General features: G+C 43.5%; 1 protein-coding gene across 1 annotated transcript in view; it reads left to right on the top strand.

The window, feature by feature from the left end:
- The first annotated feature begins 8,540 nt into the window (after window positions 1-8,540).
- Window positions 8,541-13,298, top strand: part of LOC102463247 (sodium channel protein type 1 subunit alpha) — a 120,073-nt gene continuing 115,315 nt past the window's right edge. Inside the window, exon 1 of the mRNA XM_075933529.1 lies at window positions 8,541-8,850. Coding sequence (XP_075789644.1) covers window positions 8,587-8,850 — 264 coding nt within the window. The 5' untranslated portion in view covers window positions 8,541-8,586. The remainder of the gene's footprint in view (window positions 8,851-13,298) is intronic.

The following is a 13,298-nucleotide window of genomic DNA, read 5'->3' as shown; positions in this document are numbered from 1 at the left end:
ATCTCAATGCCCAGAGCATAGAGCCCGGGCCACCAGCCTGGGACAGGATCCACTACTGCAGGGTGAATGAGGCACAGGCTTGATCTCCAGGTCCTACCTCTGCCCCCTTCTCCGCCTCGCATCAAGGTCTCTCTTTCAGATGGCTGGGAGAATTGTGTGTTTGTCTGGTTTTGCACCCTGGGTTTCACAATCTGTGCAGCTGCAACTGAACCCATGCTAAACCTGCTGCTGTGCATTAGAAACATGGAGCTATGTAAAGAAAAGGGGTTGTATCCTATTGCTGTATAGCGTGTATTTTAACTAGATGGATTTTCCTGTGGAACCTTTTGTTAAGCATAATACACTTATCAATGTCTAAATAATAGCAGTGGAATAATTGGTCACCTACATCTTAGATCACTATTAAAATGTATTACTAAGAGCATATTGAAGTGAGGAATATTCTGGGATTAATTATAGAGAAATGAGACATCACTTTCTGAATGCAAAATTCAGAAATTTTCTTGAAATACAGTATTTCTTTAACCTCCTTTGGTGCGTCTACTCAAAATAAGCTATGCAAATTGAGCTATGCCAATTGTGTAGCTTGTTTTGAAATTGAGAGCATCTACACAGTACTAATTTTGAAATAGAGCACTCTTCTTCCAACTTCCCTTACTCCTCGTACAATGAGGGTTACAGAAGTCAGAGTTACAGATGTTGACAGTATTTCAACATCATTTTGAAATAACTGCCTGTTGTGTAGACGCAGACTAAGTTATTTTGAAATAATGTTGATGTGTAGACATACCCTATTGGTAAACAATTGTTGAATAGGGCAGCTAAGCAATAGATTTAAAGTACCTAGATTTAATACATCTAAGTATTCAAGACCTGCAGGTTTGATTCAGTTCTTTATCATTCTCAAGTAGATGAATGTGGCTTCCATCCAGTTCACTGAACAGAAAAGTGAAAGTGACAGAGGATACCTTCTGAACTCTGCATGGACATGGAGTATCCATTTATTCTTTTTGTAGGATATGGGATTTTCCCATTGTCTCTGGCCAATATCTTCCTCCCTTCTGTCTACAATTTATGTGGCTTGCTGTGCATCAGTTGTGTGTATAGAAAGGAAGTTTAAAAAAGCTTCCTCTGAGTGCTTTGCAGAACCTTGTTGTTTTGGCTCTTGGAAAATATGGCAGTTTTATGAGCACAATGTGGGACATGCTTTGACAATATCATGCACAGTTTAACCCTTTAAGAAGGTCTTCTCTCCCTATCTCAATGTTGTTGTTCGTCCATCGTATTCGAAGAGGACCTTGACATCTAACAGGTTATGGACTGTTCATGGTGTGTCCGCAAATGGCTGATAAGGCCGATACGGGCACGGAATGTTCTACCACAGGTCGGGCAGACATGTGTGGGCACCACTGTTGCAGCTTTTGCAACTCTGGCTTTACGGAGTGCTCGCTTCTCTTGTGCTATGGTTGTCCTTCTGGCTTCAGATGTTTGACAGCCTTGGTAGATCAGCGTGTGCCATGTTGATCGGTCTTGTGCCAGGGTCTCCCAGGAGGTGGTGTCAATATCCAGGGACTTGAGAGAGGCTTTAAGCGTATCTTTGTATCGCTTCTTTTGTCCCCCGTGCGATCGCTTCCCTTGAAACAGCTCACCATAGAAGAGCTGTTTAGGGATGCGATGATCTGGCATCCTTGCAACATGGCCTGCCCAGCGTGTCTGAGCTTTCATCAGCAGGGTGTAAACTGACGGCAGACCTGCTCTAGAAAGGACTTCTGTGTCTGGCACCTTATCCTGCCACCGGATCCTCAGAAGTCTGCGGAGGCAAATCGTGTGGAAGTGGTTCAGTTGCCTAGCGTGCCTCCTGTATACAGTCCAAGTCTCACTGGCGTACATCAGGGTAGTTAACACTACTGCTCGATAGACTTTAAGCTTTGTAGCAAGGCTTATTCCACGGCGGTCCCACACTTTGGTCAACAGTCTGCCGAACGCAGAGCTTGCCTTGGCGACTCTGCAGTTGACCTCGATGTCAATTGTCACTGAGCGGGAGAGGGTGCTGCCAAGATATGTAAATTGGTCCACTGCTTGCAGCTTTTGTCCCTTCACTGTGATGGTGGGCACTTGATGCTGAGCTTTTGGAGCTGGCTGGTGCATCACTTCGGTTTTCTTTGTGTTGATGAGAAGGCCGAAGTTGTCGCATGCTGCTGCAAATTTGTCCATGCTGGCTTGCATTTCCTGCTCTGATCCAGCATTCAGGGCGCAGTCATCAGCAAAAAGGAGATCTCGTAACACAGTCTCTTTTATCTTGGTGACAGCCTGGAGTCTTCGCAGGTTAAACAATTTCCCATCGGTCCTGTATCTCAGTCTGATTCCCAAGGAACTGTTCTGAAAGGCGTCTGACAGCATGGCTGAAAACATTATGCTGAACAGGGTCGGTGCCAGCACACACCCTTGCTTGACGCCGTTTGTGACGGGAAAGGCCTCTGAAGCTTCTCCATCATCCAAAACACGAGCCGTCATGCCGTCGTGGAACTGACGTACCATCAAGATGAATCTGTCCGGGCACCCAAACTTCGACATGATGCGCCACAGACCTTCGCGACTGACAGTGTCAAAAGCCTTGGTGAGATCCACGAAGGTGGTGTACAGTTCACGATTCTGCTCTTGACACTTCTCTTGAAGCTGTCGGGCTGCGAAGATCATATCCACCGTGCCACGCTCTTTGCGGAAGCCGCACTGTGTCTCGGGTAATAAACCCTGTTCCAGGTGGTTAATCAGACGATTCAGCAACACTCGTGCAAGGATCTTACCTGCGATGGAAAGCAGTGATATTCCTCTATGATTATCGCAAACTTGTCGATTTCCTTTCCTCTTGTAGAGGTGTACGATAGACGCGTCTTTCAGTTCCTGAGGAATAGATCCTTGATTCCAGAAGGACTGGAACAGCTGAGTGAGTTTGTTGACAAGCACTGCACCACCACCCTTATAGACTTCCGCTGGAATCGCATCAGATCCTGGGGCCTTGCCACTGGACAGCTGGCTGATGGCCTGTAAGGTTTCAGTCTCTGATGGTGAGACATCCAGGCTGTGGTTGATATCCGCCTGGGGCATTCTATCAATCGCCTCGTTATTGATGGAAGATGGGCGGTTCAGTACGGATTGGAAGTGCTCAGCCCAACGCTGTAAAATCAGAGCCTTCTCAGTAATGAGAGTTGCACCATCTGAGTCCAGTAGAGGGGAACTCCCTGAGGGCTGAGGTCCATACAAGGATCTAAGGGCTTCGTAGAACCGTTTGGCATCGTTTCTATCAGAAAACTCCTGGATTTCATCTGCTTTGGCACTCAACCAGGAGTCCTGCATCTTACAAAGCTTGTTCTGTACAATCCTGCGAATGTTGTTGAAGGCATTTTTCTTAGCTGATGACGATGGGTCATTCTGGTGAGCACGGTGAAGGCGATGCTTTTCAGCAAGTATGGCCTTGATCTCTTCATCGTTTTCATCAAACCAGTCCTGCTGTTTCCTGTGTGAGGGTCCAAGAACCTTTAGTGCAGAAGAGTGCACAATATCCCGGAAGCGTTCCCAGTCCTTCTCAGCATTTTCTTCTAATTGCAGCTCTAAAAGTTGGTTGCCAAGATCTTCTGCTAGTAAAGTTGCTGTGTTGGGGTTCCTCAGTCTACTGACATTGATCTTTTTCATCACAGCTTTGTTTCCCTGCGGACGTCTCTTTGGCTTGATGCGAAAGCTTAATTTGGAGATGATAAGTCTGTGGTCAGTCCAACAGTCAGCACTCGGCATGGCCTTGGTCACCCTTACATCCTGTCTGTCTTTCCTCCGCACAATGACATAATCAATGAGATGCCAGTGCTTAGAGCGTGGGTGCATCCAGGACGTCTTTTTGCGAGTGGGCAGGCGGAAGATGGTATTGGTGATGATCAAATCATGAGCCGCACATGTCTTCAGTAATAGTAGGCCATTGCTGTTACATTTACCGATTCCATTTTTTCCAATGACGCCATCCCAGGCAGTGTGATCAGATCCTACTCTCGCGTTGAAATCGCCAAGTAGAATCAGCCTGTCAGTGCGCTTCACGGATGAGAGTAGGGCATCGAGATCTTCATAAAACTTGTCCTTTACTTCATCCGGATTCGTCATTGTGGGCGCGTAAGCGCTGATCAGTGTGGCTTGCTTTCCTCTCGGTAGTGGAAGATGCAGTGTCATGAGTCGGTCATTCACGCCCTTGGGAAGACTGGCAAGTTTGCGGACAAGATGATTCTTAACCGCAAAGCCAACTCCAGATTCACGACGTTCGTCACTGCTGCGTCCACGCCAGAAGAATGTGTAACCACCTCCTGTTTCCATGAGCTGACCTTCATTTGCTAGACGAGTTTCACACAGTGCCGCAATATCGATGTTAAATCTTGTGAGCTCTCTGGCGACCAGGGCTGTTCTTCTTTCTGGGCGGTCTGCTGAAGGGTTGTCCTGAAGCGTGCGTACGTTCCATGTGCCAATAGTGAGTGGTGTCATCTTGCATTTTGTTCGAAATTTTATTGTTCGACCGCATGAGATGGGATCCCCTCCAGCCGCGGTAAGCTGGCCAGGGTTCTGTGAAGCAAACAATGTTTAGGGCACCTTTTCTAGCCCCTTCCTCTTACTACGGAGGTGAGCAGTGCAATCCTAAAGAGGGCTGCTCAGTCACTCAGGTAGACGCCGAATCCAGCTGTTGCTTCCACCAGCAAGAAGACGACCATTAGACCTGAGCCGCCTGTGTGCAGGTCCGTGGCTACAGCTCCCAGTGTATCCACACCTGCTGCTTCGTCGCTCGCCCGTCGCCACAGGACTTAGGAGATGTCAAGATGTCAAGACTTGCGCGTGAATTGGATTAAAGTGAGGGAGAGGTGCGCATAGTCAGCCTCACTCTCTCTTCCCAGATTCCATCTTACTCCAATGGCAGGACTAAAGTCGAGACGGTTGGAGATGGGCTGGGCACAGTGGTTGACCAGGGCATCTTTCATGTCTTGCCGTGCTCTTAGCGTACCACATCGCTTGCAGAAACCACCTTCATGACCGTTGGTCCTATTCTAGTAGGTCTCATCCGCTCGATCCGCCGGAGTCTGTCTTCACATGCTCGGGATAGACAAGTCCCTATCTCACCGAAGGTCGATGACCCGACGGCTACTCTCAACCTGGTTTAGCCAGCCTGTCGAAGCTGTTGCCTGGGGTGTGGCCGCTGCACATGCTACAGCTACTAGGAGCCACAGGTGAGAGTTGAGTGACAAGTGGGGACCAAAGGTGGACGAGCTGCCCTAAAAGGACATGACATGCCCGTACATCAGAGGTGCTACCCCTCCCTGAACACCCCATACACCCCCCCTATCTCAATAGTGTGTGTATGAATGATTAGACCAGCAGGGGAGGAAAAAACAACCCCTGGGATCTCAAGAGGAAGGGAAAAAGAATGGCAGGTTTAACTGCTCCAGAGCTTTCTCCCTATCACCTGTCAGGAGATCATCCCTGGGTGAGTAGGGGCAGGGAAGAAGGGAGCGATTGGTCTACCTTTCGCTGCTATCCATTGGCTGTAGGGATGCATTAGGGGTCAAACTCTCCCTTCTCTCCACAGCCAAACAGCTGTATGGGAAGCCCTCAGCCATTCTGCTCTCCCTTTTTTACCATATAACAGAGGTATAATTTGAACTTGTTTCCAAGATTCTGTGGGTCTGACTGATTGCTAGTTTTGTGTGGGGTCAAGAAGCAGTTTCTTCCTCAGAGAAGAATTGATGAGCTGTTTGGTGAGTTTTTCTGCCTTTATGGGTGAGAGGCTCAAAGGACCAACTCCCTGAGTGGTAAACATAACTAAGGGTATGTCTACACTACAGCGTTATTTCAAAATATCTTATTTTGAAATAATTATTTCAAAATAATGCATCTACAAACAAAATGCATTTCAAAATAGCATTTTGCTATTTCAAAATAGCGCATCCACACTGAGTGGACTCTGAATCACATCTAAGGCTGGCCAGAACCAGTTCCGGCCGGGCACCAGGTCAGGACTTACTGTGTGGGGCTGCTGCCTGAGGCTATCTGAGGTCTGTGCTTAAAGGCACCCCCTGGACAGCCAGTTCTCAGGTTTCCCTTCCTGATGAGGGACAGCAAAGCATTTTGTCTCTGCGTGCTCTGGTTGCCCTCACTTGAAACACCACAGGACTCTGCAACATGGAGCCAGGGCTGTCCCGGTCACTCTGGTGCTTCTCTTGGATGCGTTGCTGTGAGATTGGCTGCACTTTCTGCAGGCTGCCATCCGGGAGGCCCATCAGGGGGCTGTCAGTATCCAGGAGGCCCTGCGGGAGAGCTTCCACCCTGAGGAGCACTAAGAGCCTCCCTGGTCTGCCCCACTGGGGGCTTGTGCCTCATTTCTCCCTCACATCCTACCACATCTACACAGCACTTATTTCGAAATAGCTATTTCAAATTTGGCATTATTCCTCGTAGAATGAAGTTTACCAAATTCGAAATAAGTGCTCTGCTATTTTGAATTTATTTTGAAATAGCGGTTTGACTGTGTAGATTCTAGGAAAGTTATTTCAAAATAAGGGCTGTTATTTCGAAATAACTTTGCTGTGTAGACATACCCTAAGAGACTGAAGAAATGTCACTTGTGGACCCTCTTAGCCTTTAGGAAGAAGGGAGAGTTTTCACAAACTGAGGTACCCCCTCGTCTGAATCATTAGAGTTATTCTGAAGAGGCAATTTGGTATGAGATTATTTAACACTAGCCTGGACTTCCGTAAATATCATGTAGAGGGGTTTATAGCTTTATCCATTGAAGTTCATAGTTATTACAATTTCAGCTTTCCATTTTTAAATCCATTCCTGTGTCTGTAGTTCATTTTCCTGCATGTCCTAATCAAATCTAGTTTTAAAAATTGCCTCAGAAATGAAGGAAAACAAATGCAAATTGTGCAGTTATGGAATCTCCTCATCACTCAACTTTCCTGCTCCCATCTTCACAATAGAACAGGGAGACTACTGTACTCACTAGTGTGATTTAAAATGTTTGTACTTACAATGCCTTTAATTGTATCAGCCATTTTCTTAAGATTATATGAAGGTAATATCTGTTACTGGTTTCAATATATGCTTTTCTTTATTTTCTCATCTCTCATAACTTTCCATTTCTTTTTCTTTTTATTAATTTTTTTCTTGCTAGAGGTTTCCACACATCCTGTATTTTTCTACCCTTCCTGCTTTCTGACCCCGTACTTCTATCACCCACTTTTCCTGTCTGCTTTTCTTTTGATATTTTTCATTGCTTTTATCATTATTCCTATTTTTGTCCTACTTTCTTCCAGGTTTGCAACTTTTTCATTTAACATTCTCCCTGTCATTTTCTCTTCTAATTCATTATTTTGCCTCTCTCCGGTACCCCCTGTTTTTTTTCTGCCAGTATGTCATTCCCCCTTTCTGGTTTTTTTGCTCCTTTTGACAATCTATGCTTCTTTTTTAGTCTCCTTTCTCAGCTGTGCTTATCTACCTCCCTTCCTATCATCTCTTGCTTTCTCACATCTCTGCCATTCCTCATCTCTTGCTTCTTTCAAAGTGATTTGGTCTGGCACTGATCCTCTCAAGCTTCCTCAAGGGCTGTCTCAGCATTTCACAGAGTCCTGCCTACCAAAAGGTGGAGATTGCATGCTGCTCTTTACATTTTGATAAGACACGTGTGCTCTACTGGCTGCCCAAGCATATATTAAATAGTGTACATGCTACACACAGAATATTATTTAGCAGTATAAAAGATGCAGGAGCTGTAGTTTTGTTATATGCTCATTTTCTGTGGCCATGCTTATTTTAAACTGTATGCTGTTTCTTAAAACATTTTTATTTTTCACCTGTAAACATCTTTACTGAAGAAAATGCTGGTAGACAGAATAACTGTTTAAGTGAAAGAGAAATAGTGCTTTTGTTAACTGTGAAGAGAGTAAGTGCTGCACAAGTAATCTTAGGAACTATTTATTTTGGAAATGCAGATTTTGCTCTTCTCTGTAATTCATGGAACCACTTTTTATTGGTGTAGGCCCTGATTCTTCAGCTCTTTCTTCCATGGATTTCAATACGTCTACTTGTGAATATGCAACTGAGTAATTACTAGAGTTTCAGAATTGGGCCTCTCATAATTAACAATATGTTCCCTGAAGGTTCTGCAGTGGGACCACTTTCTCTTTCATAATTAATAAACTATCAGTTGAAGTAAACTGCAAGCTCTCACATAAAATATTTTGGGTAAAAATTGATTGAACAGCTTCTAGAACTGAGAAATTATTTCATCTTAAATATAGTTGGCTTATCAAGAATCAAATAGCTGCCTTTGAAAATGATCAAATTTTCCATCTTAATCACTAAATTCAATTTCATTTAAATTATTTTTAGAATTTTATATTTGCATGTACAAAGGCTGGCAGGCATAAGTGGCATTATAAAATAAATAATATTTTCCCCTTGATAGTTCTAACACATTCAATTTTATTTCTCTTTCTGTTTTCTTTTAGCACTTTCTTATGCAAGAGAATAAATGGTAATTAAAATGAGCAGGATGAAAAGATGGAGCAGTCAGTGCTTGTACCACCAGGACCTGATAGCTTCCACTACTTCACTAGAGAGTCTCTTGCAGCTATTGAACAACGCATTGCTGCAGAAAAGGCAAAGAGTTCAAAACAAGATCGAAAAGATGATGATGAAAATGGCCCAAAACCAAATAGTGACTTGGAGGCAGGAAAGACGCTTCCATTTATTTATGGAGACATACCTCCAGGAATGGCGTCCGAGCCCTTGGAGGATCTGGACCCATATTACATCAATAAAAAAGTAAGTGTTTATTATCAAACATGTTTCATTGTCACTTTCATAAGGTAATGCTTGGATTTTGTTCATCATGAACATAATCTGTAATTTGTTTAAAGTGTGGAGAAGTGGTCTATTATGTAACATATCATATAATATACCCACACCCATGCACACGTATGTGGCATGGCATTTCGCTGCTTAAGAAAGAGCGTGAAGGTAATTTTAGCTGAGCATCATAGAAAGGAACAGGACATATAATAAGTGGAGAAAGTATTCATAGTCAACAATTTACATGTATTTCCCTCTCCAAAAAGTTAGTAAATAGAAAAACACTTAACATCTGAATGCTAAAAAAGTTGTCACTATTTAATCCATGTATTTTGACCACTTTCATCACTGTGGTGTCAGAATGCTTGTGGTATTGTGGGCACCTTAATTTGCCTGATGAGCTTGGGACTGCGCATATGCACAATTCTATGATTTTGTAGAGAGTAATGTTGCTTTTACCATTAAATGAGTTATGTATTTATATGAATGCAATATAATACCTGAATGTATTGTTTAGATATAAGTAACATATATAGCCTAAAATTAAATCAAATGAAAATCTAAGGATTGCATTGAAAAGAACTTGCTCCTATTGAAATCCATGGCAAAATCCTATTGGGTTCTCTAATGGAGGACTGAGCCCCTAGTAATGTGCACATTATTCTGTTACCCCTTTTCTTTGTAAATGGAGCATTTATACTGAATCTAATAATAGCTGACACTTTTCAACTACAAGATATTGTGAGGATGCTAAGCATAATGAAATAAATAGAAATATTTCCTATTAATGTTTTAATGCTTAGACAAATTTATCTGATATATTCTTAAAAGGAGCAGATTATAGAGCTATTATAAATTGGGTGCAGAAGATGCCAGTTTTTCTCCAGGCAGTTATATACAATTCTTACCTTGTTTGGTACTAGCCAGCTTGTGCGGTATTGCCTGAGTCCTTCAGGACAGGGGGCTGGCAGTGTGGGAAGTGCAGGACTCCGGATAGGGCATTGTGGATGTGAGAGAAGGAGAGTACAGGAGGCTGTGTGTGTGTGTGTGTGTGTGTGTGTGTGTGTGTGTGTGTGTGTGCAAACACAAGAGTGAGTGCTGGGGGGGCGGGGAGTGAGGAGGGGTCCCATCCAGTATGGGCCTTTTTTCCCCCTCTAGCCACTTGGGCTAATAGGGGTGTTTTTCTTCCCCCATCTACTCCACCCCACCAATTAGGAGGAGTTCTTGAACAAAAGGACTCACAGACATACACACAGACAGACACACTCTAAAATATGTATATAGATTATGCACCTGTCTTGATAGAAAAGACCTAGCCATATATTTGCTTTTTGAACTATTTAAGAGAAATATGGTATAGCTCAAGAAACACACAAGTAAGCAAAAAATACCAGGGATCTAAAGACAGCAATTAGGACATTTCTGTTGGCGTTTGCATATATTGCTAGCCTAAAATATTCTAGAACCCTTGCAGGATTTCTCTGTGGGACTGCCTCAGGATGCAACATAGAGGCAGCTGAAAGCAGCCACCGCATTATCCCCAGCAATGTGAAGCTTTCTAAAAGACTTTAGCTACAGTATGAGTTGATGATTTGGGATGCTTCCAATTTATCACTGTAAATATTAGATACTGTGGTGATGGGGAGCCTATAAATACCAAGATACATAATTAAGAGTGATTTTGTACTTTTCACTGAGTGCAGCATCTGTGATTTAGCTTACTAGATTTTATATTACAATTCTATTTTGACTAGATGAAAGGAAAGTAGGAATATTGTGCAAGATCAGTGTTTTTAATTCATGCCAATCTTTGACATCACTCAAAGAGCCATTCTGTCCCATTCACACTGTATTATATTAAGAGGAGTTTTCTTTAAATTGCTGTCCTACTTTTACACCATTCTGTATTTTACCCTTTTTAAAAGCGGGGTTCTTTAATTCATTTTTTCTTACCGATTTCTGTGTCAAATCTGCAAGTAAAGTGATATACCTGACTGCCCCACAATTCATTATAGGCTCTGGCAGTCAAGCAGCGTTCTATCTCATATGTCATAATAGGGATTTTGTAGGACAGATTCAGTTTGCTGGTACACCTGTGCAATCCCATTGTCTTCATATTATGCCCTCTGAGACATTTGTTTCACAGATGCAGCGGAGGGGCTAACGTAGCCTGATGACTCTCTGTTACTGATGGGGATATGCAAGTAGAAAAAATCCAGCTTGACTGATACAGTCCAGTTTGTAGTGGGCAAAACTTGTCTTTTGCTTGCAAATGGAATACATTTGATATGCAAGTCAATGAGACACGCCTCAGACTATTTTCTTCTTTGTGCTACTATGGGTATTTCATTCTGTTGGCGGTGGAGGCTCAGGCAACCCTCTCTGGTTTACAGCTTTTCTAAGGGAAATTCCAAACTTTTAAAATAGTTTAAATAACAATTCAGTTCAGTAACATGTCTGTCTGATTCCCAGCTGCATCCAAAGGCTGTGCTTGATTTTTGAGGAGAGACTGTCTTCTGAACTCTGCTTCCTCTTCTGAAGCATGAGTGCTGGCTGCTGCCCCTTCAAGCTTCAGAGAAAAAAATAGAGGGAAAAGGAAGGGTCTGTGGTTGCTGCTCTCTACTCCCCTTCTGAGTTCATCTTCAGTTTGGGGGCTGGGGACTTGTCCAGCTCTGTGGGCAGGATGCAGTTGTCCTTATATCCCAGACCAGGCAAGAAAGGAGCCAGGTAGGATTGGAAAATTACATGTTCCAAGGTAGGGTTGCCAACTTTCTGATTGTAAAAAAAAAATCATACACTCTTTCCCTGAGGCTCTATCCCTGGAGCAACCCTTCTCTGAGGCGCTGCTGTCCTGCTCAATTAACCTGGTATCACTCCTGAAGACAAACATGACTATTTTCCCTGGTTGTCAGGGGTTTGGGCATTTCTAATAAGTATCAGATTTTTACTTGAAAGAATAGACTTGTTACTATACAGGCCCCTCACAGGTGGCCAAGTCTAGGCAAGCACGGTCTCTGCCCTATCTTTTAGGCATGAAAGCCTCAGGCCCATACAAACAAATCACCCAACCAAAATAAAAAGTTGTCTGACACTCTAAGTGCCTTGGCAGGCTTTCACAAGCAATGCTAAAATTAATAGGAGATTGCAAGTATGGACACTCTCAACTTAAAAAAAAAATCGCATGATCTAAAGCAGTGGTTCTCAAACTTTTTTTTGTGGACCATTTGAATATTGCTTATAGGCTCAGCAGACCACTTAACGATCCCTGAAAATGTTGTTTGCATTGTTAGCTAACTCTTTTAAAGCATTTGGGTTAAAAGTGCAATATAAAAAAATACCCTTACTATTAATTTTTTACTCTACCAAAAAAAGCATACAACTTAGAGTTTAATATTCATTACCTTTCTAATCAATGAACATGCCTGTTTTTGTGAGCAATTTCAGGGACGTCAGGTGTAATGTTAGTCAGCTTTAGCCTTAAGTCAGGTTCAGCATTCATCCTGCCTCTGTATTTAAACTTCGGGGTGGGAAGTGATGAAAATCCTGACTCTTACATAGATACATAGGGAGCCCACATAATTGCCAGGTCCCTAGGCAAGGTGGGGGGGGGAGCTGGCTCTGCACTCTTGAAATTGGCAGGGCTTCTGACAGAAGGGGCAGGGCTGGAGACAGCCAGCCCTCAGCAGAGTCTAGAGCATGCTGCACTAGTCCCCCCACTCCCTAGACAGCCCTGAGAGCTGCCCTAGGCATGTGGCATGGCACTCCAGCAGCTATTTAGAGGGCTCAGGATCCCAGCCATTCATGTGGTAGTGGCAGAGTGGCCAGGAGCCCTGGGCCCTTTCAAATTACTGGGCCCTGGGCAACTGCCCCCTTCCTCCTCCTCTCAATAGTGGGCCTGTATGTAGTAGCAAATGGCATCAGAAAATGCCCTGCTTTATCTGCAAATTCTGAGAACTCTCCAGTTCTTTGAATCCAAAACTCAACTGGGGAACATCTTTTAAATTCTGACTAATGTTTTGTCACAAGAAAACTCCAATAAGCACTCTTGTGCCTTATTTTACAAACCCTGATTGCAATTCCAAAAGTATCACATATCCAGTTGTTGGTTTAGCTTCTACAGAAAAGTAGTCTTCAAACTGATGCTTAAGAGAAACAAGATATTTTCAGTGTCATTTTTTGTCAAGAGGTAGTTCATTTCCAGGCAGAAAATGTTCCAATATTGGAACCTTAGAGGGAACTGTCTGCAGACCACCTGAATGGAGCTTATGGACCACCAGCGGTTTACGAACCAGTTTGAGAACCCCTGATCTAAACGCTTCTCTCTGGAAAGAAGGTGGAGGAAAAAAGTGGTGAAATCTATTCCATGGAGGTATATGATGAGGCTTTGTTACTTGGGATCAGATGCTCAGTCCCAGATGCTC

Source organism: Pelodiscus sinensis, chromosome 7, assembly GCF_049634645.1.
Source record: "Pelodiscus sinensis isolate JC-2024 chromosome 7, ASM4963464v1, whole genome shotgun sequence".
Taxonomy (NCBI): Eukaryota; Metazoa; Chordata; order Testudines; family Trionychidae; genus Pelodiscus; species Pelodiscus sinensis.
The sequence above is the reverse complement of the archived record's forward strand: the minus strand, read 5'-3'. Positions and strand labels throughout refer to the sequence as shown.